Here is a 26,019-nt window from a genome sequence, read left to right as displayed (position 1 = left end):
GGTGAGCTGTCTACTGCGAGGTCAGGAATGCCAGGCCCAGGGCCCTGCTGTGATCAGGTGGCAGCCAGGCCATGACCCCACTGGCCTGAGGTCCTCCCCAAGCCACCTTGAGGGGTGGCAGTGACTTTGTGGGAATCAGAAAGGGTGCCTGCTGGGCCACCTGCCCTCAGCCAGCACACGTGCCCAGGATGTGCAGTGTTCCCAAGCTCTGGGGGCAGGTGCTGGGGACCCTCACCATGGGCAGGCTGAGCTGGCTGAGTGACCCAAGGCCAGCTGAGCCCACAGCGGGCTCCCACAGAAGCAGCCGTGTCTGAGGCCTGTACCTTCCCAGGGTCCACACCTTCAGCTTGAAGACCTTACCTCCTGAAGACGCCTTCCTGAAGGGCTGCCCTCCGGGCCTCTGCTCTAAAGGACTGGCCTGAAGGGCTGGGCAGGGTCATCCCAGGGGCGGGATCGGCCAGGGAGTGGGACCCCCAGACCCCATCGTGACCCACGTGGGAGCAGGAGAAAGCAGGAGGCAAAGTCTGGACACACAGGCCCCAGGCCAACTCCGGACAGTGGGGGTGGCAGGCCATACCCGGCCAGTTCTGAGAATGAGGACAGCGAGACCTTTTTCTCCACCTCCCAGATGGGTACCTTCTGGCCTGCATGCCCAGAAGGGTCACCACGCCCTCCTCCTGGAAGGTGGAGCATGGCCTGGGGGTGAGATGTCCAGGCCCAGCTGGCACCCTGAAGCTACTGAGCTGGATCACAGCACCCCTGGCACCTAGGGTCCTGCCCCAAGGCCTGCCTTCCCCGGGACCTCTGGTGGCCACACAGGTGGGTCCAAGATATCTGGAACTTCTGTCCTTACCTGGTTCCAGAAGCTGGTGAGCCAACCCCCCTCTGCTGCCAGGACCCTGCCCACCCGGCGCCACCTCTCCACACTGTCCCCACCACTCCCAGGCTGCCCTCCTTCTGCTGCGCGTACCCACAGGAGCTATTTAAAGCCGGCTTTGTGACTGCCTTGGGCACCCACGCAGTGAGGCCCGCCCGGGCAGGAGACTTCTCCTGATTCCAAAGCCAGCAATCACTCCCTCTAGCCTGCAGGCTGCTATTTCTGCCCACGTGTTTACAGGGCTGGAAAGAGGGATGGGAAGGGTTGATGCTCTTTAAATGCAGTTCTGTGCTGGTGCTGTTGACTCGAGCAGATTGAAGGCCAGGGGTGGATGGAGATTTGCAGTTGAGAGGAGCCAAGTCGGGCAGGGGGGCAGTGTTCCCTGCAGGGGCACCCAGGCTGGGAGTAGGGTGGGGTGGCAGGGAGTGGGCCTGGACTCTGTCTATGGGGACTGGTGACTTTCTTTGTGACCCCAAGAGCTGTAGCCCACCAGGCTCCTCTGTCCATGGAATTTTCCAGGCAAGAATACTGGAGCAGGTTGTCATTTCCTACTCCACGGGATCTTCCCCATCCAGGGATTGAATCCACATCTCCTGTGTCTCCTGCATTGGCCGGCAGGTTCTTTACCACTAGCACAACCTGGGCTTCCTTGTCTGTGGTCTCCTGCGGAGGCTGGGACACCTGTGTTATCTGGGTAGATGCCCAAATGCTTCCCTGAGAGCTGGACCAGCTCTTCCCCAAGGTTGGAGGGGCCGCAGTGTCAGGGGACAGGGCCTCAGCTTCCCTCTGCCCCCACTTACCCTTCCTTCTCCCTCCCTGTGAGGCTGACAGCCTGCCCACTGGGTGGAGCCCACACCTGGGGGGCATGGCTTGAGACAAGGACCTGGTGCAGGGAGTTTATTTGGGGGAAGATGTTTCCTCAGGCAGCTATTACAGAGTACCACAGACTGGTGGGCTTAAAATTCAGAAATTCAGGGACTTCCCTGGTTGGCCCAGCGATCAGCACTCTGAACTTGCGGTGCCTTAGCCTGGGTTTGACTCCTGGTTGATGAGGAAGTAAGATCCCACAAGCTGCAAGGCACAGCCGAAAAATAGAAAAAGAAAAAAGAAGAAAACCTGGTGCTTTCAGAGTTCTGGGGACCAGGTGTCCAGGACCCAGAGGCGGACAGGCTGGGCTCCCGAAGGCTGATGGCAAGCCTGCCCCAGGCCTCTCCCCAGCTCCCCGTGCTGCTGGCCATTGCCGGCACCCCTGGATTGTGGATGCATCACCCTGTCTCCGCCTCCGTCATCATGTGACCTCTCTGTGTGTCCCTCCTCTCCTTGTAAAGGCAGCTCTCATTGGACTTGGAGCCTTGTAATCCAGTGTCCTTCATCTTAAGTCATCACAGCCGTGAAGACCCTATTTCCAAATATGGTCACATTCTGAGGTTCTGGTTAGAAGTGAATTTGGGGGTCACTGTTCAACCCAGTACAGAGGGTGACACCCCAAACACAGGAGCAGGGGTGGGGGACACAGAGGCAGAAGGCAAGTGCACAGGTGCTGGACTGGCCTGGGGACCCCTGCAAAGCCCTGGGGAGTGGGCCCCAAATTGTCCTTTTGAAGGAGAGGCTAGGGCTTCACCGACTCCCACCCTCAGGCTGCCTGCCTGCCAGCTGAGCAGCACTCTGGATGCTCCAGAGGGTGCTTGGGGCGGCAGCGGGGGTGCTGCCCTTACAGCGGGACAGTGGCAGGCAGTCACCCCCATGGCGCTCACGTCTGCCAGGATGGCACTGGTCCTCCAAGGTGGTGTCTGTCACAGCAGCAGCAGCAAAAAAAGCGAAATTTAGTGGAAGAAGCCACGGTCAGTGCCGTAGTGCCTCCAACCGGGGCTGTGATCAGCCATTCCCACCCCCCTCTCCTGTCCCCAGCCAGCACTTCTGCTTGCTCAGGGCACCTCCTGGAGCAGGGGCCACCCTGATCCCGGGAAGCCTCGGTCCTTTTGCCCTCACCAGGCGCCTGTCTCCGTGGCCCACTCTGCGCCCACAGGCCACGGGAGCCCGAGAGGTGACTCCTGTAAAACTGAAAGGGTGCCACTCAGATTTCCGCCTGGGGCGGGGGAGAGGGACTCTCCACCTGCCGCTGTCACCACTGTTCTGTGATGGCACCCTTGGGCAGGGCTAGCAGCCACCACAGGCCACTGGCACCTTTGATGGATGTGGAGCTGGCACCTCTGTGAACCAGGTTGCCTTCTCTGTCACTTGGTTTAGGGGCTCAGCCCCCCATGAGGCCACCAAATCAAGCTGAGCCAAGGTGTCTGTGCCATGGCGTCCAAGTACCTCTTAACATAACTTCTTCACCCTTGAGACTCACTTGGTGCTAAGCTGCAGTACCGGTGGTTCCCCCTGTTGCTGGACAGGGCCATGCCCATGTGGCAACCCCATCTGGCAGAGGGCAGCTCCTGGTGTGATGGCACCCACATTCCGAGGTTAGGCACCCAGCCCCCCACCATGAGGGCCTGGTCGCACTCTGGGAGCCACTTTCATATGTGAACCAGTCTTCATGCCAGAGGTTCTGCTCACCCCAGAGCCCTAGGGAACCCCCAGACATTCCCCAGCTGGGCTTTAGCCCCAGGTCAGAGGGTCCAGGGGCAGGATGCCCTCACCTCAGCCCAGACCACAAGGTCTAAGAGCCAGGGCTGTGGTTTCCTTGAGGCCCCTCCTCCCATTGCCATAACTAGGCTCTCGTTGCCTGGATGGCTACAGGCTGCAGGTCTCTGCTCTCTTAGGACCCGGGAGCGTGTCCTCCCATCCACATGGCCACTCGGGCCAGCGCACCTTGTGCTCCTTGGCAGCCCTGCACCCTCTTGCCTATACTTTCTTGTTGTTTCAGCGAAGGCCTGTCTCCTAAACCCTCCTGGGGACCCAGCAGGTGGTGGTTCCAGTGGATTCATCCTCACAGTGCCCCCTGTCCCCACTCCCGAGTCTTCAAGCTCCTCACACACAGCCCAGGATCTCCACCATCACACCCCAGCTTCAGGGAGCTGCCCCAACTGTACGAGGTGCCACCTCCTTCGGATGGTCCACCCCACTCAAAGGTGAGCACTCACATCAATAAACTGTCCCCTTTCCAGCCTTATGTCCACCCTGCCCCCATTCCAACATCCTGGAGAGCCACCCCCACGCGGCCAAGCATGGGCAAGCCAGGGGTTGTAGGTTCCCCACGTCCGTGCTCAGGCCACTGAGACTCAGTCCTCGCTGTCAGTCTGGACACTGAGAGGGAAGGCGGGGGGAGGCGGGCAGATTCTGAACAGCATGAGATAGTGGGGTGAATCGTGTCCCCCAGAAGATGCCTTAGGACCTCTTCATGGCGCCTGTGAGAGTGACATTGGGAAAAGGGTCTCGGAAGATGCGGTTAAGATGCAGGTTTAGATGAAATGGGTCTCGGGCCCACCCCCCGCATCCTCAGTTAAGGAGCGGACACAGTGAGACGGGACAGAGGCAGGGAGGCATCCACAGGCCACGGAGCCTGAGGCAGGGGCTGGCAGGGGTCCTCCCTGGAGAAGCCTCCAGCCTGCCCCACTCTCGCCGCAGGCTTCTGCCCTCGACCGTGGGAACGGATTTCTGCTGTTTTCAAGACTCCCTAGTCTGTGGCCCTTTGTTACAGCAGCAGTCCCCAACCTTTCTGGCACCAGGGACTGGTTTTGTGGAAGACGATTTCTTCCATAGGGAAGGAGCTGGTCTCAGGCGGATTCTCATGAGGAGCAGGCAAACTAGATCCCTCACGTGAACGAGTCTCAGTTCACAGTAGCGTTCTGCTCTTCGAGGGTCTGATGCTGCCACGGATCTGACGGGAGGCAGCGCTCCCCATGAGAGAGTGATGGGGAGCGGCTGTGAACACAAAGCTTCACTCCCTCCCCTGCCTGCTACTCACCTCCCTCTGCGCAACCTGGCTCCTGACAGGACCAGTACCAGTCTAGGGGTCTAGGGATTGGGAACCCCGGATTACAGCATCCATAGGAATCTCATATGGCAAGTGCCCTTCGACAAAGGTATTGTTGCTGAGTCACTCATTTGTGTCTGACTCTTTGGGACCCCATGGACTGTAGCCCCCCTAGCTCCTCTCTCCATGGGATTTCCCAGGCAAGAATATTGGAGTGGGTTTTCAGTCCCTTCTCCAGGTGATCTTCCCGACCCAGGGATGAAACCCGCATTTCCTGCACTGGCAGGTGGGTTCTTTACTGCTGAGCCACCTGGGAAGCCCACATGTATTTTTAGGGACTCCCAAACAAGTGCAATACGACTAAGATTACAAGACCCTCAGGTGGACTCGCTTACATGGACCGTGAACCTCAGGCCTATGCCTCCCAGTCCAGGTCCGGATCTTAGCACAAGGTCTGGCAAGGGCTCAGGTCAGCCCTCTCGAGGGTCTAGGATTGGACCCGGGGCCTGATGTGACATCAGTACCCCCTGCCCTCCAACTGCAGGAGATGGGGTGACCTGGAGAACTTGCCAGCTCTCCCTGCCCCCAAGGCCGCAGCTGGCTCTGGACACAGCGGCAGGAGGTGTGCAGGCCTCTTCTCACCTCTCACATCCAACAGCAGAGCTGGGCCCTTGGTGTCACTCTCGAGCAGCAACCCCAGGTCTCTTCCAGGACCCAGCAGTGCATCGGCCTCAAGGACCTCAGCGTGTGCAGTGACCTTGGGAAGTGACCCCAGGAGGCAGGAGCAAGCTGGGGCTGGGTAGGGGAGATGGAGGGAAAGCTGGGGGAGTGTGGTCTCCATCCCCGGAGCCCCTGAAAGGCCCCTTGCCACTGCCCTCTGAGGGTGATCAGCTGGGTCTCTTACTCCTGGCCAAGGGCAGCCCCTAGGGATGTTAACCCCCACTCTTTCAGGCTGCCCCATCCTGGGTCGAGCAGGTCAGAGGAAGTCCCAGGTGGGACAGTTGTGGAGACAGGGCACTGGCCGTGTGCTCAGGGACTGTCCACCTGCTGCTGAGGATGGAGGTGAGCTGAGGGGCCCTGGCTGAGAGCCGAGAGCCCCCACAACTAGGAGGTTCTGGATTTCCTGTGTCACAGGTAAGGCTTGCAGGGAAAATGAACGCGTTGTCTCCTGTGCCCACCCTCTACTCCCTGCCCAGTGTGGCTCCTGGGTTGAGAAGTCCTAGAACATGGTGGCTATGGTGTGGGCTCCTGACCCAGTGCCTCTCATGTAAACTTGGGAGGTGACTCACCCACCAGGGGACCCTCAGCTGCTAAGTAGGAGGTGATGGTGTGTGGTCGTTGTGAACGTGAACTGCTGTGAATAATAAAAAGAACCTGCAACAGGGCTTGCAGTCTGCTTCACTCAGTTGTTGAGTCGCTGAGTCGTGCCCGACTCTTATGCAACCCTGTGGACGGCAGCCCACCAGGCTCCACTCAGGAGGTGCTACTTAACAGCTGTTGTTGCCCAAGGTACCCATCTGCCCAGCTGGGAGGCGATTAGCCAGGTGGCGGAGACCTGCAGGAGAGCCTGGTTAGTGTTTGGGTTTGTTGTTGTTGTTCAGTTATGCCCAACTCTTTGCGGCCCCATAGACTGCAGCATGCCAGGCTTCCCTGGAATGCTTCACTATCTCCTGGAGTTGGCTCAAACTCATGTCCATTCAGTCGGTGATGCCATCCAACCATCTCATCCTCTGTCACCCCCTTCTCCTCCTGCCTTCAATCTTTCCCAGCATCAGTGTCTTTTCTAACAAGTTGGCTCTTTGCATCAGGTGGTCAAAGTGCTGGAGCTTCAGCTACAGCCTGTCCTTCCAATGAATATTCAGGGTAGATTTTCTTTAGGACTGATTGGTTTGATCTCCTTGCTGTCCAAGGGACTCTCAAGAGTCTTCTCCAACACCACAGTTCAAAAGTATCAATTCTTGGGCGTTCAGCCTTCTTTATGGTCCAACTTTTACATCCGTACATGGCTACTGGAAAAACTATAGCCTTGACTGTTCTTCACTTTGTGACTAGTCACTTTGTGACTACTACTTCATTTCACAAAGTGACTATTCATCACTTTGTCAGCAAAGGGATGTTTCTGCTTTTTAATACTCTAAGTTTGTCATAGCTTTTCTTCCAAGAAGCAAGTGTCTTTTAATTTCATGGCTGCAGTCACCATCCACAGTGATTTGGGTTTAGACACTCGAAATAGGGTTTGCAGTGATGACAGTGGACTTGCAATCTGGGATGTCTTGAAAATTCCCTGAAGACTTTTAGCTCCTGTCTAGCAGAGCAAGGGCACCTCCAGGAGACGTTGGCCTCTTCCTCAGAGGGGGCTGCACTGCCCTCTAAAGAAGGATCGGTCCTGAGAAATGGAGGAGCCCCCTTTCCCAGCCTGGGAAGCTCTGCTCCCATTTCCCGCTGGGATGCTGCTCCCCTTGGGCCTCAGGTCTCTGCACCTCTTAGGAGCAAGGTGCCACCTGCCTGTCACCCTGCACTGTCTCTCCAAGGAGGCCTGTGCCCACTCAGCATGGACCAACCCCTTGGGAGAAGGAGCAGGTTGTCTGCCTAGTATAAATACCTGGGTTCCTGGAGCTCAGGTTCATCTCCTGTAAGGGACCAACTGTGCATGCAGTGCCCACCAGGGCTGCCTTCCTCAGGTGCCCACCAGGGGGCCGAGGTGCCCAAGTTCCTGGTTGGGGTGGCCGTGGGTTTCGTGTCCTCAGCCTGGGGCACCAGCAGCCCCACTCTCCTGGGTACAAGGGCCCCAGGCCTGGCCTTCATAGGTCCTGGGAACTCTCCGGCCAGGCTGGTGGCTTCCTCTCGGAGTTACCCTGAGGTACTGTGCTGGGGGGTAAGGGGGGGCATGGAGGGGCCTGCCTTCAATCTGTGCTAGACCCTCTCAGGGCCGAAGAGCCCCACTCGCCCACCTGGTGGGAGCTGCAGAGGTGAAGTGCCATGCATCCTGAGGGCATCTGTCAACTCCAGCTGCTCTGCCTGGTGAGCGCCGTCAGGGGTCCGTGAGGGCTGAGGGTGCAGCTGGCTGTCCCGAGGGGACAGTAGTGAATCAATTCCTAGGTAGGTTGATAAGAAGTTCGGGGTTCCTGAGGAGGACAGAGGGGTCTGGAGTTCTCAAGGAAGAGGAAAGAACATTTTTTTGTGCATTGCTTTGTCTTAGTCAATATAACAGTGTATTTCTCCTTAACAAGAACCTTCTGACTAATCCTATCGTCTTAAAATGTATGTTGTGGGAGTGGGTCTGGTAAAACCTGTCTATTGTTAGTTCTAGTCTTGTTAATTTAAGATGTTGTGAGAGTGGGTCTGGTAAAAGTATATAAGGCCTTGATAAGGGTAGTAAGTGGGGGCACTCTCTGTCCCCCTTCTGATGTCTATGTCAGAAGCTTTCTCTGTCCCTTTTTCACTTTAATAAAACTCTGCTACACAAAAGCTCTTGAGTGATCAAGCCTGGTCCCTGGTCCTGAAGCTAAATTTTCTTTGGAGATCATGAATCCAACATCATTCCCTGTAAGCCAGGTCCACGCCCAGAGGAGGCTGCTGACCCTGGGTGACGATGAGACTCCAGAGGGTCTTCTCCCTGTGTGGGAAAACTTTCTTCAGACTGATGCCTGCACACAGCCGGGCTGGAGCTCCCTGCTGGACAGTGTCCTGCTTATCCATCTGCTGGTCTGCCTGGGCTACTTGGCAGGGGTGCTGGCAGTGCTGCTCCTGCCTGGCTGCGTGTGCTGCATTGCATGTGTGTGTGCGTGCCTGAGTGTGCACCTGTCTATCACAGGGTCACGTGGAGCCTGTGGCCAGGCGGGTCACCATCCACCTTGGACCCTGCAGCTGACATGGGGATGTCTGGTTTGGAACTGTTGGCACTTCTGGTTCTTTCCGTAAAGCAGATCCCCAGGAGCAGAATGACGGGACCTGCCGATGCAGGCATGCTCTGTGCACCGGTCTCCCCGGAAGGCAGGCCCTGCTGCGCCTTCCCTGCTGGACAGGGGCCTTCTGCCTGCCCCCACCCCCACCCCCACCCCCAGGGTTAAGGACAGCAGTTCAGAAGCAATGATGGGCTTCTAGCCTTGCTCACCCACCTTGGGCCACAGCCTCGGGCTCCCATGGGCAGGGCTCAGTGATGTGGGGGCAGTGCAGCCAGGTGGGTCCTGATGCAGGTGGCCCACTGAGGACAGGCAAGGGGCTCAGGCGGAGAGCTGGGGACCTGTCCCAGCTCCACCACCATGTTTCCCTGTGATGCCTTGTGGCTAAAATAGCCCTGGCTCAGTATTGCCATGGCGACCGTGCTGGGTGCTGCCTCCCCAGCTTGCTTTGGGTTTTAAATATAATCCCAGGCAGCTGAGGGGATGGGTGAGCGGCTGTTTCCCGCAGGAGGGGGAGCACCCCTCCCCCACGGTGCTCTGACGGCTCATCTTAGGCCCCGTCCAGTGGGCACGTCCAGCCTGAAGGGAGAGATGTGTGTGTGTGTCCCCACTGTCCTGGGTAGGGCTGGTCTCAGCCCTAGAACCTGGACAAAGCACTGGCCAACCTGACCTCGGTGTCCCCCTCCGGAGAGAGGTCATGTCCTAGGTAGGTGCCCGGGGCTGAGGCTGGCACAGGGCCTGCCCTGGGGTGCCTTGCCCGGTGATCTTCAGCTGGGTAATGGACGTGAGGTCAGCCATGAGCGTGTGGGATGTGCCTGCTCTGCAGCGACCAGCCCTTGCCAGCAAAGCAGTCGGTGTCCTGCCAGTCCCCCTCCAGCCTGGACACTCACCCCCCCGCCGGCTCCGCTGTCCTGCATCTGTGGACACGGCCTCTCCTAGAACCTCCAGCAGCACATGCATGTGGAAACACATGCAGGCCCACAATCACGTGCCGTAGCACACACACACACACACACAGACTGTCTGGGTCCACAGACAAGCTTTGTGGTGCCTTCAGACAGGGAGCATCAGTGTAACTGATGGCTGAGATGAACGCGTTGCTGTCGGGGGAAGACAGGGCTTATGCCATCGGAGAGATGAACTTGGAGGGGCCCCTCCCAGGTGGACTCGTGGTCTGAGCATATGGTGAACATCCTTAGCCCCGTGCCCAAGACTCCCACCGTGTCCAGCTGCGCCCTCTGCTGGGAACTTGCAGCACTGCGCCTGAGGGAATGCGCTGGGGGTGAGGCAGGCCCAGATGCTCCTCCACACCCGCAAGACACTGGGTCACTGCGGTGACCCACCTGATCCAAGTGCCAGCGGTGCTGGGGGAGAGACCCTCAGGATCACCTGGAAGGAAGCCCGTCTAGGGTTACAGGTAGAAAACGGTGCCTGAAAAAAAAAAAAAAACTGTGCCTGAGTCTGATAGACACACGGCTGCCCAGACATACACACACCGACGTGCCTGCGTGGACACAGGCACCCTCCAAACCTCCCTGCTCCCCAGGACCCAGGGCCTTCCACAGGCTCCTCCACCCACCACTCCTCACATCCTCAGGTCCCCTGGGCAGGGTCCCTTCCAAGGCCGTGGGCACACCCCACTGTCTCCTGTCTCTCTGCCAGGTCTGACCTGCCCCGTGCCACCTGGGTGTAGGCTCTCATCTGCACAGTCAACGGAATGAAGGAGCAGGTAAAGCGAATGTTGTCACTGAGCCAGTCTCTCCAGACCGCGAGGTCCCAGACGAGGAAAGGAAGCACCTTCAGTCGTCCCCCGACAGCTGTGTGCCCAACGCCTGTCAGCGGGTGCCTGGGCTTTCTAGTGACCTGTGTGGTCCTCACCTGGCCCTGCATGGGTCAGTGTCACACCTGAAAGGATGACCAGTCCCCACCCCCTACCTTCCAGGCTCAGGGAGATGCCAGCTCCGCCAGTCATCTCTTCCTGGGCTGCCCCAGGGCTGGCCTGGCACAAATATAGCCTGTGAACCTTCCTGGCCGGGGCCTCGCAGTCTGGAGAGACTGGCTCAGTGACAACATTTGTTTCACCTGCTCCTTCATTCTGTTGACCGTGCAGATGAGAGCCTGCACCCAGGTGGCACGGGGCAGGTCAGACCTGGCAGAGAGACAGTGGGGTCTGCCCACGGCCTTGGAAGGGACCCTGCCCAGGGGACCTGAGGATGTGAGGAGGTGGGTGCTGAGACCAGCCCCTCAGGCAGGACCACTGACCCCCAGCGGAGGCCTTTGCTTCTGTCTGATGGGGCTCACTGAGCATAAATTCCACCTGACTTTTACCTTTCACCTATAAGGGCTCAGTTGTTGATATTATTTCATAAAGAACATTTATCAAAGAAAGTAAGGGGGCCAGCCATGCACCAGGGGTGGGGGCACTCTGTCTTGCCCACCTCCTCCCAAAGGGCCCACAGTGGGTGGGACGCACATGCAGCAGCCCCGCCCTGGGTCCCAGGTGACTGGAAGGGCAGAAGGCCCAGTTGGGTTTGGGAGGGGCGTCAGCGCAGGAGGAGGTCTTCTCTGCCTGCACCCACTGCTGTCAGAGCTCTACAATGAGCCTCTGTCACTTTTATAAGCAGCTAAAAACAACACACCTTTGTACTTTCTACTTTGGAGATAATAGGTGTTTGTGATCATGAAAGTTTATGAGATCTTTGTGGAAAACTGGGAAATAGAGAAACTGCCCAGAGGTGGAAAGGACTGGCCCTCAGCGGCCAGGCTGTCCTCAGGTCTGTCTCTGCTGTTCCGCACCCAGGCGCCGGGCGAGTCCTCTCATGACCTCATCACACTGCAGCCTGCTGGCAGGTGAGCCCCAGAACAGGCCCAGGGTCCAGGGGGACAACTGGCCCCAGCGTTTCCAAGGGGTCTCCACCCTCTCACTCATCGTTCACGCCAGCCGTGCCAGACGCTGGACACAGCGGTGACTCAGGCTGATAGAGTCCCAGCCTGCCAACCACTGGAACACCCTGTGCCTGTGGCCGGGATGCAGGGTGAACGGTGGACACCAGACAGGCACACCTGCCTGTCACTCACTGGGGACCAGCCCTATGCCCTCGAGGCCCCGGGGTGTGGGAGACTCAGCGGCCTCACCCTCTGGAGCTGGGTCCATTGGCCTGAGCTGCCTGGGGTTGTTTTGCAAAGCTTGTTGGGGAGTGGGGGAGGGGCTCAGGGAAGTGTTCTGGGCATTCTGGACAACCATGTACCCTCACCAGGGCCTGGGGCTGGTTATGGTCGGAGACCCCAGTCCCAGAATAGGCCTTTCCCCTCCCCCAGCCCTCTTGGAGAACAGAGGCTCCACCCTCCAAACCCACCTGACCCCGAGTGGGCAGCAACAGCCCCCTTTGGACTTCCTCACTAAGACTGGTGGCCCCAGCTTCCAGCCTCCTGGATGGAGGGTCCCACGTGGCCCTCAGGTTTTCAGGCAAAGGCCAGTATCCATGGGGCCACTTGGATGTGGAGGCTCCCATTGCGGCCAGGGCTTCCTTCCTTAGAAAGGGCTCTTGTGTTTGGTAGGGCCTTGGATGGAGCAGGTCCAGGAGATGGTGCCCAGGGAAAGGCTCTGGTTGGCCAGTGCTGCCTTCAGTGGGCATCAAGGACTGGACCCACTGACCCTTCCTCCTCTGTCTCCACCCCACTCTGGGGCAGGAACGTGGGGAGAGGGCGCAGTGGGGCATCTTGCCTAAGGCCACATGCCAGGCTGGGCTGCCGATAGCCCAGGGGACACAGCCCCAGTGCTGGCCATGGGGCCAAGAGAGGGGGACTGGGGACTGTATCCCACACTCTCGCCCCTGGACTGCAAGTTCCTGCGCCCTCCTGTGGTGGGCGTGGAGGGATGTCCACGGGGTGGGGCTGAGAGCAGACTCACACGGGCGTCAGAAATGTTGAGTGGGCGCTGTAAGTAAGTGTGGGTCTGGGCAAAAGTGCCACCACACACACAAAGGCCCGGAGGCAGAAGGCAGCCGGGGGCTGGTGGGGATGAACCAGAATGAGGCCGGCGGGAGGCAGGGCAGGAAGGCCTGGGGTCCCTTAAGATGATGGGAACCACTGCAACTCTTACGTCCAGAGAGATGGACATGGATGGACTGAGGTTTTAGGGAAACAGAAGGCTGATGCAAAAATCCCAGCTGGACCAGGTGGCAGCAGTGGATGTAATCACCAAATGGAGGTGACCACCCCACACCAGAGAACTCTGAGCTGAGAGTGGAAAAAGGAGGGGTGGGCACCCTGAGATGGAGAAGGGCCTGTCTGAGGGAGGCCTGGTGGGATGAGAGATGGTGGAGGGTGAGGGGGATGGTCAGCCCAGTGGGGCCATCGAGCTTGGGAACGAATCTTGAGCCCTAAGTGGACATGAGCAGCTCAAGGGTCTGAGAAGCATCAAAGACTGAGGCGGATGTGGTGGGGGCACATTTCCAGGCTGAGCAGCTCAAGGGTCTGAGAAGCACCGAAGACTGAGGCGGAGAGGGTGGGGGTGCATTTCCAGGCTGCCGGAGGAAGCAGCAGAGGGAGGTGCAGGAGAGGTGGGAGACGGCAGCGTTCAGGGGTGAGTATGCTGCCAGGGGTCAGTTCAGAAAAAAGCAGAGAATTGGCCAGTGTATGTAAAACACAGGAGTTGGTGGTGACAATGGGGGACGAGGAGGGCTGAGAAAGTGGAGATGAGGCTGCAGATAGTTGGGAGGGGGGGCAGGCGGGTATTATGTTGTAAAGAAGAGCAGAGAAGTGGGCAGGCGGGTGTGGTATAGAGAGGGCTTTGTTTTTTTAGGATGGGGAGTTCAAACCACCCTAAGTAGGAGAGAGGTGGGCTGTCAACAGATTTGTGTGTCCATCTCTAGGGAGGACAAAGGTTCTATGACCATAGGGACATGGTTCTTCAGGAACACCCAGCACCCTGTGCTGGGAGGCGCCAGGAAATGTCTGTGGAATGAAAGGTGAATGAGAAAGCCTCACACTATGCAGGTGAGGAGTTGTGAGGGCTTAGCCAGGACTGGAGGCGAGGGTCAGAGGTTGCCAACGGGGTAGCGGTGGGGGAGGGGAGGGAGGCAGGCAACAGGGGTGTGGCCCAGCGGAGGACCGGGCTTGGTCGGGAAGGCAGGAATGCTGGGTCTGCAGATCCCCGAGCCCCGGTGGGCACCCGGTGCCCGGCTGAGGTGCTACAAATTGCAGATTTGGGTCCCTGTGGATGCAACCAGTTAAGGACGTGCTCCTTGGAAAAACCCCACCCCAAGGTTAAGGGGAATGGGCCCAGGATAGAGGCACCTGGGGGGTGGCGGCGTGGAGAGTGTTCCAAAGAGACAGTCCCGGACAAACGCCCGGTGTTAGTAAGACCCAGAGAGGATGTGGATTCAGAAGTGAAGGTCTCAGGCGGCCTGGACAAACGCAGTCCTTTTGTCCCGGACCGAGGAGTGAACTGGAGCAGAGGGAGCAAGCCAGCGAGTGTAGACAAACCTTCTGCACGGAGAGGAGGGCCGCTGAGTCCGGACCTGACGGCTGTGACCTTCGCCGGGTTCTAGGCTCTTTGCAGTCTGTCTCCGCATCTCTAAGCTGGTAGAACGCGTGTCACTCATTCCGAGCGCCGTTCGGAATCCAGGGTCGAAGGGGCGACCCGTTGCCGCTGTCCCCTAGCCCGGGAGCTCGCAGACTCGCGCTCACCTGAATTACCCGGACTGTGAGCTCAGACTGCTGGAGTTTCAATTCAGCGAGTCTGGGCTGGAACCTGTATTTCCAAAAGTTCTCGAGACGCTCAGTGCGGGAGCCCACCTGGGAACAGCGGCCCCGGGAGCCCACTGCACCCGGGGACAGACGTGCCGGGCGGGCAGGGGGCGCGCGTTGCCGGGCAGAGCCGGGCCACGCGCGCTCCCATTGGCCGCAGGTGGGGCCGCACCCCGCCCGACAGGTAGTCCGCCCCGCGCCCCGCCATTGGGCTGCAGCTGCAGGGTCCCCCGGGGATTGGCCCAGGTGGCGGCCCCGCCTCGCCCTCATTGGCCGCAGGTGCCACCGCCCCCGCCCCGGGACCGCCCGCCCCGCCGATTGGCCGCCGGCGGGGCCTCGGGTCGGCCATGTTCGGACACCCCCCGCCCCCGCGAGGCCTGACGCTGGACTCCGTGCGCGCGCCCCCCGCGCGCGCCCGCCGGCCGCGCCCCCGCCCCTCCCCGCCCCCCGCCCCTCCCCGCCCCGCCCGCCGCCAAGTTTCTAGAGTTGGACCCGTGTCCCTCGGTCCGTGCGCCGCGCGCTCCCTTCCGCGTTCCGCCGTCGGCCCCACCTGCGGCCCGGCTCGGCCGCTGGGGCCCCGCGCCATGGCCCGAGTGTCCGGGGCGCGGCGCTGACGGCGACCGGCGGAGCGCGCAATGCCCAGCAGGACGGGCCCCAAGATGGACGGGAGCGGCGGCCGCGGCCGCGTCCGCCTAAAGGCGCACTATAGCGGGTGAGCGCGAGCGCCCGACGGCGGGGCTCGGCCGGGGCGGGGGCTGTGCGAGTCGAGGCAGCGCCGGACGCAGGAAGCTGCCCCCGACCGCGCTGGCCGTCGGGGACCGTACTGCCTCCGCTCGGGAGGCCGAGGTTTGGGGGCAGCGGGCGGTGGCGCGGGAGGGCGGGGACAACGAGGCCCCTCCGGGCCCAGGGGGTCCCAGGAGCTTTGGACGCGCCCGCGCTTAGAGACTGCCCCAGGCGATGCGGGCGCACCGGCCTCACTAGGACTTCACAGACGGGAAAGCTTGCGGGCAGGGCTGGATCTGCGTGCACCCGCCCTCCCGTCCCGACCCCGGCTCGGAGTCGCCGGCCCAGCTCCGAGCGCCGCTGCCTCTCGGGTCAGCGGGTCTCTCCCCGCTCCGACGGGGTTGTCCTGGGCTGGAAGTTGCCCGGAGGGGGCCCGTGGCGCGGAAGACGGGCACCTTGAGGCTCTCCGCGTCTCCGAGCCCCGTGTTGACATTCTCCCTGGGAAGTTGGCCGGTATGTTAAGGCCGCAATCTGTAAGGAAGAAAGTTTTCGTCAAATTGTGAAGACTGCTGGCAGGTTTTAAAAGCAGAGGTTTTGTAAACTTTTCCCAATTTACCCGACCGGATATCTCAGTTTAAGACCAGTTTATGTGCGGGAGAAGGGCAGGTGCGGTGAGCCGTGGGGGTCGCGCGAATGGAGGGCACCTGGAGGGCCTGGGGCCCTGCGACTGTCCACACTCGGTGCTCTGGATTTGACCTGCCTCTCTGTGAAATGGGCGAACCGGCGTCCACAGGGGTCAGTGGCCAGACCCCTGGACTGGCCCCGGCGCTCGCTGGATTCTTGGCCGCTGGACAGTCCTGGTGGGGGTGGAGAAGGCTGCGGCCCCCAGCACTGTGCACGCAGATACTGGGGGAGAATGAGGGTATTTGGCTTTTGCAGCCTTCTGCTCCTGTTGGTCTCCAAGAGCCCCCAAATCGGGCGGCTGCCCCCAGGGTCGCCTCTGAGGGGTTGGGGGGTGGGGAAGCTGAATGCCACCTGCAGTTGAACTTGGTGGTTGAGTATAGGGCCTGGAAACCCCAGCTCTTGACCTGGAGAGCACACCTTGTTTGGGGTGTCAGTCAGGACGCACCTGCCCTCTCTGCTGTCCGCAGCCTGACTGCCTTGGGAGTGTGGGTGTGGGGTGAGGTGGTGGGAAGGGAATTGGTGGTGGTGCCCTAGAGAATAAGGATTTGTGGGGGGGATGACTGGCCATCCCACCTGAAGAGGATGAGGGATCGTATCTTCTGGCCTGTCAAGGTGGACTGCAGACTGAAGCTGGTGAGGTGTCAGCTGGGTCCCGGCTTGTCTGAGAGGGACGAGTGGCAGTCATACATCAGACAGTCCTCTTTTCTGTCTGGAACCGTGGGATTGAGCAACTAGTGACTGACTGTGGAAATCAGAGCTGATCCTTAGCCAGAGGAAGTCCACACCCGGAGAGGCAGAGGGCAGGTGGGAACCAGACCCCCAGCCCTCCACCCAGGGACGAGTTCCAGTCGGCACTGCGCCCAGGGAGGGGAGGGGGAGGTGGACTCGGCCGGTGTCCGGGCAGTGCTCTGGGAGTCCCTGGGAGTGCTGGCCGAGCAGCCTGTTTAGCCGCCCCTCGCCATCCCCACCCCCTAAGCTTGGGCCCCTGGAGAGCGCTTTGGTTACCTTGGGAAATGTGACCTGTTGAGTCCGGTTTCCTGGAGATGAGGCCACACCCTACACTCTTCCCTCTTCTTCCCCTTCCAACCTGTGCCCCTTCCTCTCTCCTCCCCAGCCCCCTCCTTTCCTCCCCTCCCCCTCTTGGTTCCTCTTCTTTCCTCCCCACTGAGGCTCCCACCTCTTTATGCCTCCTCCCTCCTTCTGCATCCACCCTTCTTGTTTCTGCCCCAGGCTAACTGTCCCTTCCCTGTCTGAGCTCCTCTTCTCTTCCCAGTGCTTTTCCTAAAGGCTTTGCACTGTTGCCTGGGGAGGGGCCTGGGTTGGGAAACTTAGTCCTCAGGGATGGTAGACCTGACGCAGGCTCCAGAAAGTGTCCGCCAGAATCCTCGCTCACTTATCCAAACCCCAAGGTCCAAGTGAAATTTTGTCCCTGCCCTGTGGCCCGTGGAGGGAGGTTCTGTTTAAGCACCTGGGCGAGGAGCTGAGGGTCAGATACACTGGAGACACTATTGTTAAAAATAGGGGTCTTCAGGGCCCCCCCCCCGCCCCGGAATGGCTTCTGCAATCACCCTTTCCCATCCCCTCTCCTCCCCAGGCCCTCCGGAGGCTTGAGATTAGGGTCACCCCCTCGCCAGTGGGGCTTTTTGAGGGTGTGGTCACTGGAGTCTCAGGGGTGTCCTGTGTTTTGGGGGGTTTCCGGGTGAAGTGTGCTGGGTTTGGAGACCCTGCTCTGCCTGGTTTTCTGAGATGACAGAAAGACCTGGCTGGATCTTCTTCTCTCCAGCTCAAGCCTGGTTTCCAGAACTCAAAGCCTGGGCTGCATATGAGGCTTGGGTGGCCTCGTGGGTGCTGCCCCTGCCCAGGGCTCTGTCTGAGCTGTTTGCTCAGAGAGGCTGCCTGATTCCGGTTTGGGGTGATGCTCGGGGTGGTGGTCAGAGACCTGGTCAGGGAGTGGGACGACCTTTCCCCGCTGTGCTCAGGTTGTGGGGTGGAGGGAAGAGCTAAAGTGCTGTCACTGGGTGATGACCTCAGCCTGGTGTCGGTTGCCTCCAGACCACTGGGGAGCCATCCACCTGACCTCTAGGCCCTGAAGCACCGGGCAGGGGGACTAGCTACCACCTGGGGGTGGAACTGTGGGGGAGGATCGTGGGGCAGGGATAGATAGTTTGCCACCCAGGGATAGATGGGTGGCAAACTCAGTTCCAGAGCTCCCTGTGACAGGGGGACTGATGGGTGTGCCGGGTGGCACAGGTACAAGGTCTGGGAGATGTGGGAGTGGGGGGGCCTGGTCTCTGGGGCCCCCACTGATAAGCCGTGAGACCCCTCTATGCCTCAGTCTCCCCATTTGCCAAGATGCCACAGGCTTTGGTGAGCTTGGGGCCCTGGGGTGGGCGCTGAGGGTCTGAGCAGATGGGGTGGGTTCCAACTGTGTCCCCCCACCCCCTAGGGAGCGAGCCATGGGCTGGACACGGGCTGCCACGGGCATCCAGCAGATGGATCCTGGATCCTGGTGGCCCTGGGTCTGTTACCTGGTGGACCGAGACGCTCTGTCAACACGCATTTGATAGAATTCAGAAGCCATTGGTGTTAATGCTCAGTGGACCCTGTGTTTCTCTTGTTGGGGGTGTTTCAAAACTTTTTTCAGAGGCTCCCACCCTTGTGGTGTCAGATGTGGATAAACTTCCCCCAACTTCAGTGTATCCTGTGTGATTCCTGCTCAGAGTCTCAGCAGACGTACGTTTACCCATGTCAACACCAGCCCTGCTTTGGGTGGTAGGTGATGTGGGGACAGTGCATGGGGGTGGTGAACACCCCTCCCTCCCTGTCCTAGGGAGTCGAGTGTTCCCTGGTGCTGGCTTGCCTTACCTCTAAGGGCCATTCTCAAAGACTGACCATGAATCCCTGGGCTGTCTTCAACCATCCAGCTTTTATATCCCAAGTGTGGATGAAAAGATAAAAGGCAGTGGCATTCTGGGACTTGGTTTTCCCAACAGACTGGGTCTGGAATTATGTTGTGGCCCTACCAAAGGCAGTTGTCGAATGGTGCCTCCAGGGTTTCAAGAGGCTGTGACATTGGGGTGATAAGTTAGTCCCCCTCCCCATACCCCCCACCACTTCCCACCTCTCAAAGGTCTCACACCCTGGATACCATGTGGCCCTGTTGGCGCCATCGAGGTAGTGGGATGATGTAATGAGGCCTGCGGGCTTGAACTGAACAGTCTGTCCAGCTGCGCCCACCCCTCCTGGGTGACTCCCCCTTACCCTGTCCTTCTGCCCCTCGGAGGCACGTTCAGGTGCCAGGATGCGTGTTTCTGCACCAGGGTACTCATGGTGTAATTCACATGGCCTGTGGGCAGTGGTTCCGGGTTGCGGGGGGAGCTATCATACCCTTGGGGACAACACAGCTTCCTGTATTTGATCAACAACTTGGTTAGTTGATCATCAGTATCTTATGTGACTTAAATGTGCTCCCTGGTGAGACCTGTGTGTCCTCTGCGCCCAGGGACCTCCTCATCACCAGCCTGGACTCCGCCACCACCTTCGACGAGCTCTGCGCAGAGGTGCGGGAGATGTGCTGGCTGCACCCGGGCCACCCGCTCACCCTTAAGTGGGTGGACAATGAAGGTGGGCCTGGGGGGTGTGGTGGTCGGGCAGTGGCTTTCTAAACCTGGGCGCGGCCCCTTCCCTGTGGAGGTAGACAGCCCTGGGATTAAGCGATTCAAATTAACTAGCTTCTTGTTTCCAGGGAAGAGGCTGTGGCAGGTCATGGAGGGACTAGGGGGCGAGGGTGAGGGTCCCTCGGGGGTGGTCATCCCCGTCAAGGCCAGCTCTGGTGCTGGGCCCCGGGGAGAGGCTGCAGGAGTCCCCCCCACCTTGTGTGGGTCCTAACCTTCCTGACCCCGTTCCTCATGTTCTGGATTTTTCTGGCGGGTGATTTGCTAGCTGAATTGTGGTTTCTCAGGGAAATGGGGAGGGGAGGGTGGCCAGCTCCCTAGGGTCCACCTCTCTTTTCCTTTCCCTCCCTCCTTTCCTGTAGCCAGACACACGTCTGAGATAGTGGAGGGTTTGGAAAACAGTTCAGAAGGGCCTGCCCAGCAGCTCTCAGCCTGGATATGGGAGTGGGGCAGGGTAGGGGCAGGCAGACCTCTGGCCACGTGCCTTTCCACTGAAGCCAGGCCACGTTGTCCTGGCTCTGGCTGTCCAAGCATCTGTGCTCCTGTCCAGCCTCAGTAGACAAGGAGCCCTTCCTTCCGGTCTAGGACTGGATAGGAAGGGTGCTCATTCTCTCTCAGGCCAGGAAACCTGCCCAGCTTGGCACCCCATGTGGAGCTGTGGGTGAATTCATTGCCATTCTGGGGCTCGTTGGTTCTGACCTGGGCCTTTGGGTTGAGGGGGTGACTCACTCTGGGACCGGCCAACTCTGCCCTGGGCGGCTGGTCACTAGCAGCTGCACTTTGCCCTCCCAAGGTTGGGTGCTCACCACCGTGAAGCCCTTTGCCTCGGGCCTGCAGTGGCCTCAGCTGTGTCTCTCGTCTGCCTAGGTGACCCCTGCACTGTGTCCTCCCAGATGGAGCTGGAGGAGGCCTTCCGCCTGTCCTGTCAGCACAAGGATGAAGGGCTCACCCTTCACGGTCAGTGCCGGCCAGTGGACGCTCTGGGGGTGGGGGTGGGCACTTGGGCGCTTTGTTAGACCGGAAGCCACACAGATCACGGTTTAAGATCTTAGGATGCAGAGGATTTAAGAATGTGGAACAGGAAGCAATCTGGTTTCATTTTTTGCTCTTAGGTCTTATTATCCCAGATAAAAACCGCTCTTACTTGTCAGGAGTCAGTCAGGTGTCATCTCACTGGACACGGAAGCCTGGGTTCTGGTGATCGGCCCTCACTCCCTGTCCATGTGCAGGGTTTCCAAGGTTTTGCCTTAATAATTATCTGGCAAGAGCAGGCCATGGGGCTCCATGGGCAGTCAAACTCAGTGCAGGGCTCCTTGCGAGGCCACAGTGGTCACTGACCTTCACTCTTTTTCTGGCTCTCTCTGCATGCAGTTTTCCCCAGCATCCCCAAGGAACCAGGCATGCCCTGTCCGGGAGAAGACAGTGAGTACCGTCCTCCTGCCACGCGTGTCCTGGTTGTGGGTTGACGTGTCTGTTACGCCAGGGAGGGGAGAATGGGAGCCGGATGGCCTGGGGCTCAGTGCTCCTCGTGAAGTGTGTGAGGACAGAGTGGGCAGCTGGTGTGGCCTCACAAGGGGTTCTTACTGGTGCCCCTGCCCTTGGCTGTGTGTGTTCAGGCACCAGTGCCACCACTGGACAGGGCATCGGCTTGGCCAGCGGTGCCATGAGGAAACATCCCGGAAACACCCTGACCTCCCCAGGCAGGCAGGACCCTGGCTGGGATGGCTGGATGCGGCTCCCGTGTGTCTGTCCCAACTCCTACTGGCCCCATTCTCCTTCGCGGAGGGTCTGTGGGTTGAAGGTGAGGTCCCAGGGGCAGTGGGTCGGAGAAGAGCTTCTGACCACACCCCAAAGGCCCCTGACCCTGGGCAGTTTGGTCCACCTTGTCCTTCAGGGCAGCCTCTACTGACTGGAGCACAGAGAAGCTTATAGGACTGTGCTTGGCCCCTGGCATGGGGCTGAGGGCATGCCATGGTGCTGGAGGACCTAGCTCAGCCCCTTTCCTGGCAGGGGTCCTCAAGGGTGGGAGCAGATTCCAGCAGAGGCCGGGCTGAGTTTGTGTGCACCCCCCAGGGGTGTTCAGTGGGCCCTTGTGTTTGTGAGTCCTGGATTTAGGGGAGAAATCAGGGCTGAAGAGAGGTTTGGGGGTCTTTGAGACCGAGGGTCGGAGTGGCCAGTGAGCAGGGCTGGCCTGGGGTCCCACGAGGAGAACAGGGGACCCTGAAGGAGCACCAGCAAGGCGGGGAAACATCTTGATTGTGGAATCCTGGCAGGAGGGGAGCAGGCAGCCTGAAGAGGTTGGAGCAGCCCAGGGGTGGCAGAAGGTGCTGCCCCAGTGGTGGTCGTGGGGGTAGACGTGAAGGGCAGTTTTGGGGGAGCAATGTGAGGAGCCCAGGAGGTCCCAGCTGGTGTCAGACTATGGTAAATAAAGTTAAAGGCGGCAAGGGGAGGGGCCTGGAGATTCTGAGGCCTGGAAGTCGCCTAGAGAAGTGGGGGTGGGCGGCAGTAGCCAGTCCTGCAGGTGAGACTTTCTGGCCAGAGTGGGAGGAGCTGATGGGAGGCGCCTGTGCGCATGTGCAGTTTTGCTGTGCGTGTACTTGAACCTGCAAGGATGTGGTCAAAGCAGGACCTTGGGGGGTAGGGTGGGTAGACAGAGAGGAGCCTGTCAGTGGGGGGCTCAGAGATGGGTGGGCTGCACAGGGGCTTCGGGGTCCTCATCCCCATGTGGCTGCCCCCACCTGACCTCCTGCCTGGGTGCCCACGTCTCCTGGAAGGGGCAGCATCACACTTGGTACATCTCACCTGTGTTTTCAGACACACGGAAAGGTAAAATGAGAGAGGTGTTCCTGTTGGAGACGAGGCCCTTTCTACTGTGCTCTGTGGGCAACTCTCAGCCAGAGTGACAGGCTGGCTCACTGTCTGCCCAGAGCCGTCTCTAGCAGCCAGAGCTGACCTGGGGCACAAGGGACATCCAGCACCTCCGCGTCTCAGCATCCCCGGGGCAGGAGCCAGCCATTGGCTTAGCCCAGGGCCCTGGCTGTGCTGCCTGAGGGCTCAAGTCTGCCCTTTCTGTCCCTGCCTTGGTGCCCTCCTGGCTTGATCCTCATGTGGATGTTGCCCCATCCGGGGTCTCACATAGGGGATGGCAGTGGGGGCTGCACTCAAGCACCCCGGCGACCTCCTGGTGTCACGGGGTCTCTACTGGAGGTTGACATGGGATAACGTGTGGGAAGGGCCGTGTCCCTGTGTGGGAATTCGGGGAATGTGGTGCCGTCTCTGCTCGCCAGCAGGCCCTTGAGATGCTCACCCGGGGCGGCTCCGAGGCTCCAGGCCCCTTGGTGGTGTTGGAACATTCCAGCAGTGCTGTGGGGGGTGGGGTGGGGGTGGGCAGAGAGGAGAGCGGACAGAGTGTGAGAGGTGGCATCTCCTCCGAGTTCTGCTTGTCCGGCTTCTTTGTGACGGTGCCCTTGGGCAGTCAGGACGGCCCGCACTGTTCCCTTCCGGCAGTCAGGACAACTCCCACTGGTCCCACCATGGCCCAGCTACAGGTGTGATTCTAGCACCTGCATCTGTGTTCCCTGCCAAGGCCGTGGTCAGTGAGAAGGGATCAGTGGCAGCCATGATCCGGGTCAGGACCCCACGCGGAGGGCTGACGGTGTGACAAGCCGTGGCTGGAGAAGGACGGTGCTGTAGAGATGCCGATGCAGGGGTGCCTGGGTGCGTCTGGCCGGAAGGGCCGTGCCACACCTGCCAAGCCTGCGTTCCTGGCAGCAGAGCCCCTTCTGTGCAAGTCCACAGCCTGAATTTAATCGGTTCTCTCGGGTTTTTAAAAAGTTGTGTAAAGACACCTAACATAAAACCATTTTAACCACTTTGAACAGATTCAGTGGCGTTTAGTAAGTCCATCACCTCTGCCTGCTTCTGAGACAATTTGGGAAGAAAAACCTGAGCCCCCGAGCAGTTGTGGCTCCTCCATGCAGCCCCTGACGGCAGCAGACTGTGCCATCTCTACGGAGTCACCCTGTGTAGACATTGCCTGGAACGGAATGTACAATATGTGGTCTTTTGTGGTAGCTTCTTTCACTTAGCGTGATGTTTCTGAAGTTCATCCATGTTGTAACATGTATCAGAACTTCATTCCTTTTTTTTCCTCCAGTTTTTATTACCATGGTGAAGTACATGTAAATTCACTATCTTAACTATTTTTAAGTATACAGTTTGTTGATATTAACTAAATTCACATTGTTGTGCAACCATCCCCACCATCATCTCCAGAACTTTCTCATTTTCCCAAACCGAAGCTCTGTCCCCATGAAACTCTCCCCACCCGGCCCCCAACCCCTGGCCCCCACCCTCCCACTCTCTGTTTCTATGATTTTGACGCCAGGGACCTCCTAGAAGTGGGATCACACAGGATTTTTTTCTTTTGTGTCTGGCTTGTTTCATTCAGCATCATGTCCTCAGGGTTTATTTGTGCTGGAGCAGGTGTTAGATTCTCCTCACTTTTTAATGCTGAGACATATTCCGTTGTATGGACAGACTACAGTCTGTTTATCTGTCATCTGATCATGGACAGCTGGGTTACTTCGTGTTTTAGCTACTCTGAATAATGCTGCTATGAACACAGGTGTGCAAATATCTCCTTGAAACTCTGCTCTCAGTTCTTTTGGGTATATATGCGCAAATGGAATTCCTAGGTTGGAGGATGAAATGGTTGGATGGCATCACTGATGCAATGGACATGAGTTGGAACAAACTCTGGGAGATGGTGAAGGACAGAGAAGCCTGGCATGCTCTACTCCACAGGGTCGCAAAGAATCGGACATGACTTAGCGACTGAAAACAGCAATGCTGGCTCTGGTTGTAATTTCTCGAGCAACTGCTGTGCTGTTGTCTCCAGTGGCAGCACCGTCTTCCGTCCCACCGGTAGTGTGCGCAGTGGCTCTCCTCGCCCCCTGCGTTCACCAGTGCTCATCTCCTGTTTCTGACACTGGTCTCTCTGGGCTGTGCGGGATCTTCATTGCTGCCCTTGCAACCTTCCTTGTGCAACATGGGATCTCTCGTTATAATTGGGGTGTGCAAACCCTTTGCTGCGGCCTGTGGGATCCAGTTCCCTGACGGGAGATGGAATCTGGGCCTCCCGCGTTGGGATCGTGAAGTCTAAGCCACTGGACCACCAGCGTAGTTCCTCCCTGGTGCTGCTTGTTTTCTGTTTTGTTGATGGTACCCTTCCTGACGGATGTTAGGTGGTGTCTCATTGTGGTTTTGATTTTTGTTCCCGTGATGGTCAGTGATGTTCAGCATCTTTTTAGTTCTTGTTGGCCATTTCTTTGGAGAAATGTCTACTCAAGTTTTTCACCCACTTTGAATTGGGTTGTTTTGTTGTTGAGTTTTAGAAGTTCTCTACCTACTCAGCATATCAGATACACCAATTTGCAAGTATTTTCTCATATTCTGAGGTTTTTTTCCTACTTCGTTTGTGGTGACAAAATTATAAAATTTTCATGAACTCCAATTTGTTTCTTCTTTTGTTGCATGTTTTGCTGTTGTTCAGTCGATAAGTTGTGCTGGACTCTTTGCAACCCTGTGGACTGAGGCACACCAGGCTTCCCTGTCCTTCACTATCTCCCAGAGTTTGCTCAAACTCATGTCCGTTGAATCGGTGATGCTATCCAACCATCTCATTTTCTTTCACCCCCCTTCTCCTCCGGCCCTCAATCTTTCCCAGCATCAGGGTCTTTGCTAATGAGTCAGTTCTTTGCATCAGATGGCCAAAGTACTGGAGATTTAGCTTCAGTCCTTCCAATGAACATTTAGTGTTGATTTCCTTGAGTTTTGACTGATTTGATCTCCTTGCTGTCCAAGGGACTCTCAAGAGTCTTCCCCAACACCACAGTTCAAAAGTGTCAATTTTTTGGTGCTCAGCTTTCTTTATGGTCCAACTCTCACATCCGTGCATGACTACTGGAAAACCAGAGCTTTGACTCTATGGACCTTGGTCAGTAAAGAGATGTCTCTGTTTTTTAATATGCTGTCTAGGTTTTTCACAGCTTTCCTTCCAAGAAATCATTGCCAAATCCCCTGTGGGGAGGCTTTGGTCCTTTGTTTTCTTCTTAGGGTCTTTGGTACATTTTGAGTTGACTTTTGCACATGGTGTTAGATAAAGCTCTGGCTTTGTTCTGTTACATGTGTACGTCCAGTTTTCTCAGCACCATTTGTTGAAGACTGTCCTTTCCCCATTGAATGGTCCTGGCACCCTTGTTGGAAATCATTTGACCAAACTTGTGAGGTTCATTTCTGGGCTTTCTGTTCTGGCCCATATGTCTTGTCTGTATGCAGCACCGCAGTTTAGATCACTGTAGCTTTGCAGTAATGTTTGAAACCAGAGAGTGTGCATCTTCCAGCTTTGTTCTTTTTCAAGAGTGTTTTGGCTATTCTCGATCCCTTGTGATACCATATTAATTTTAGGACGTTTTTCTGCAAAAAAAT

General features: G+C 58.3%; 1 protein-coding gene and 1 long non-coding RNA gene across 3 annotated transcripts in view; one reads left to right on the top strand and one right to left on the bottom strand.

Annotated features, from left to right (window-relative positions):
* Positions 1 to 1,759: 1,759 nt before the first annotated feature.
* On the bottom strand, positions 1,760 to 14,872 carry LOC101902612 (uncharacterized). Its single transcript, XR_237830.4, has 3 exons — positions 14,186 to 14,872; positions 10,042 to 10,129; positions 1,760 to 8,412 (listed from the first exon to the last, which is right to left on the bottom strand). It is a non-coding gene; the product is annotated as an uncharacterized lncRNA (long non-coding RNA).
* Positions 14,873 to 14,973: 101 nt separating this feature from the next.
* The window catches only part of PRKCZ (protein kinase C zeta), a 99,489-nt gene continuing 88,443 nt past the window's right edge, over positions 14,974 to 26,019 (top strand). Inside the window, exons 1-4 of one of the 2 annotated variants that reach the window (NM_001077833.2) lie at positions 14,974 to 15,161; positions 19,359 to 19,480; positions 20,398 to 20,487; positions 20,902 to 20,952. In NM_001077833.2, the coding sequence (NP_001071301.1) occupies positions 15,085 to 15,161; positions 19,359 to 19,480; positions 20,398 to 20,487; positions 20,902 to 20,952 (340 nt within the window). In that variant the 5' untranslated portion in view covers positions 14,974 to 15,084. The remainder of the gene's footprint in view (positions 15,162 to 19,358; positions 19,481 to 20,397; positions 20,488 to 20,901; positions 20,953 to 26,019) is intronic. The other variant, XM_005217021.5, reaches the window with a different exon arrangement.

This window comes from Bos taurus, chromosome 16, assembly GCF_002263795.3.
Source record: "Bos taurus isolate L1 Dominette 01449 registration number 42190680 breed Hereford chromosome 16, ARS-UCD2.0, whole genome shotgun sequence".
Classification (NCBI taxonomy): Eukaryota; Metazoa; Chordata; class Mammalia; order Artiodactyla; family Bovidae; genus Bos; species Bos taurus.
Note: the sequence above shows the minus strand (reverse complement) of the source record. Positions and strands in the feature narration are given on the sequence as shown.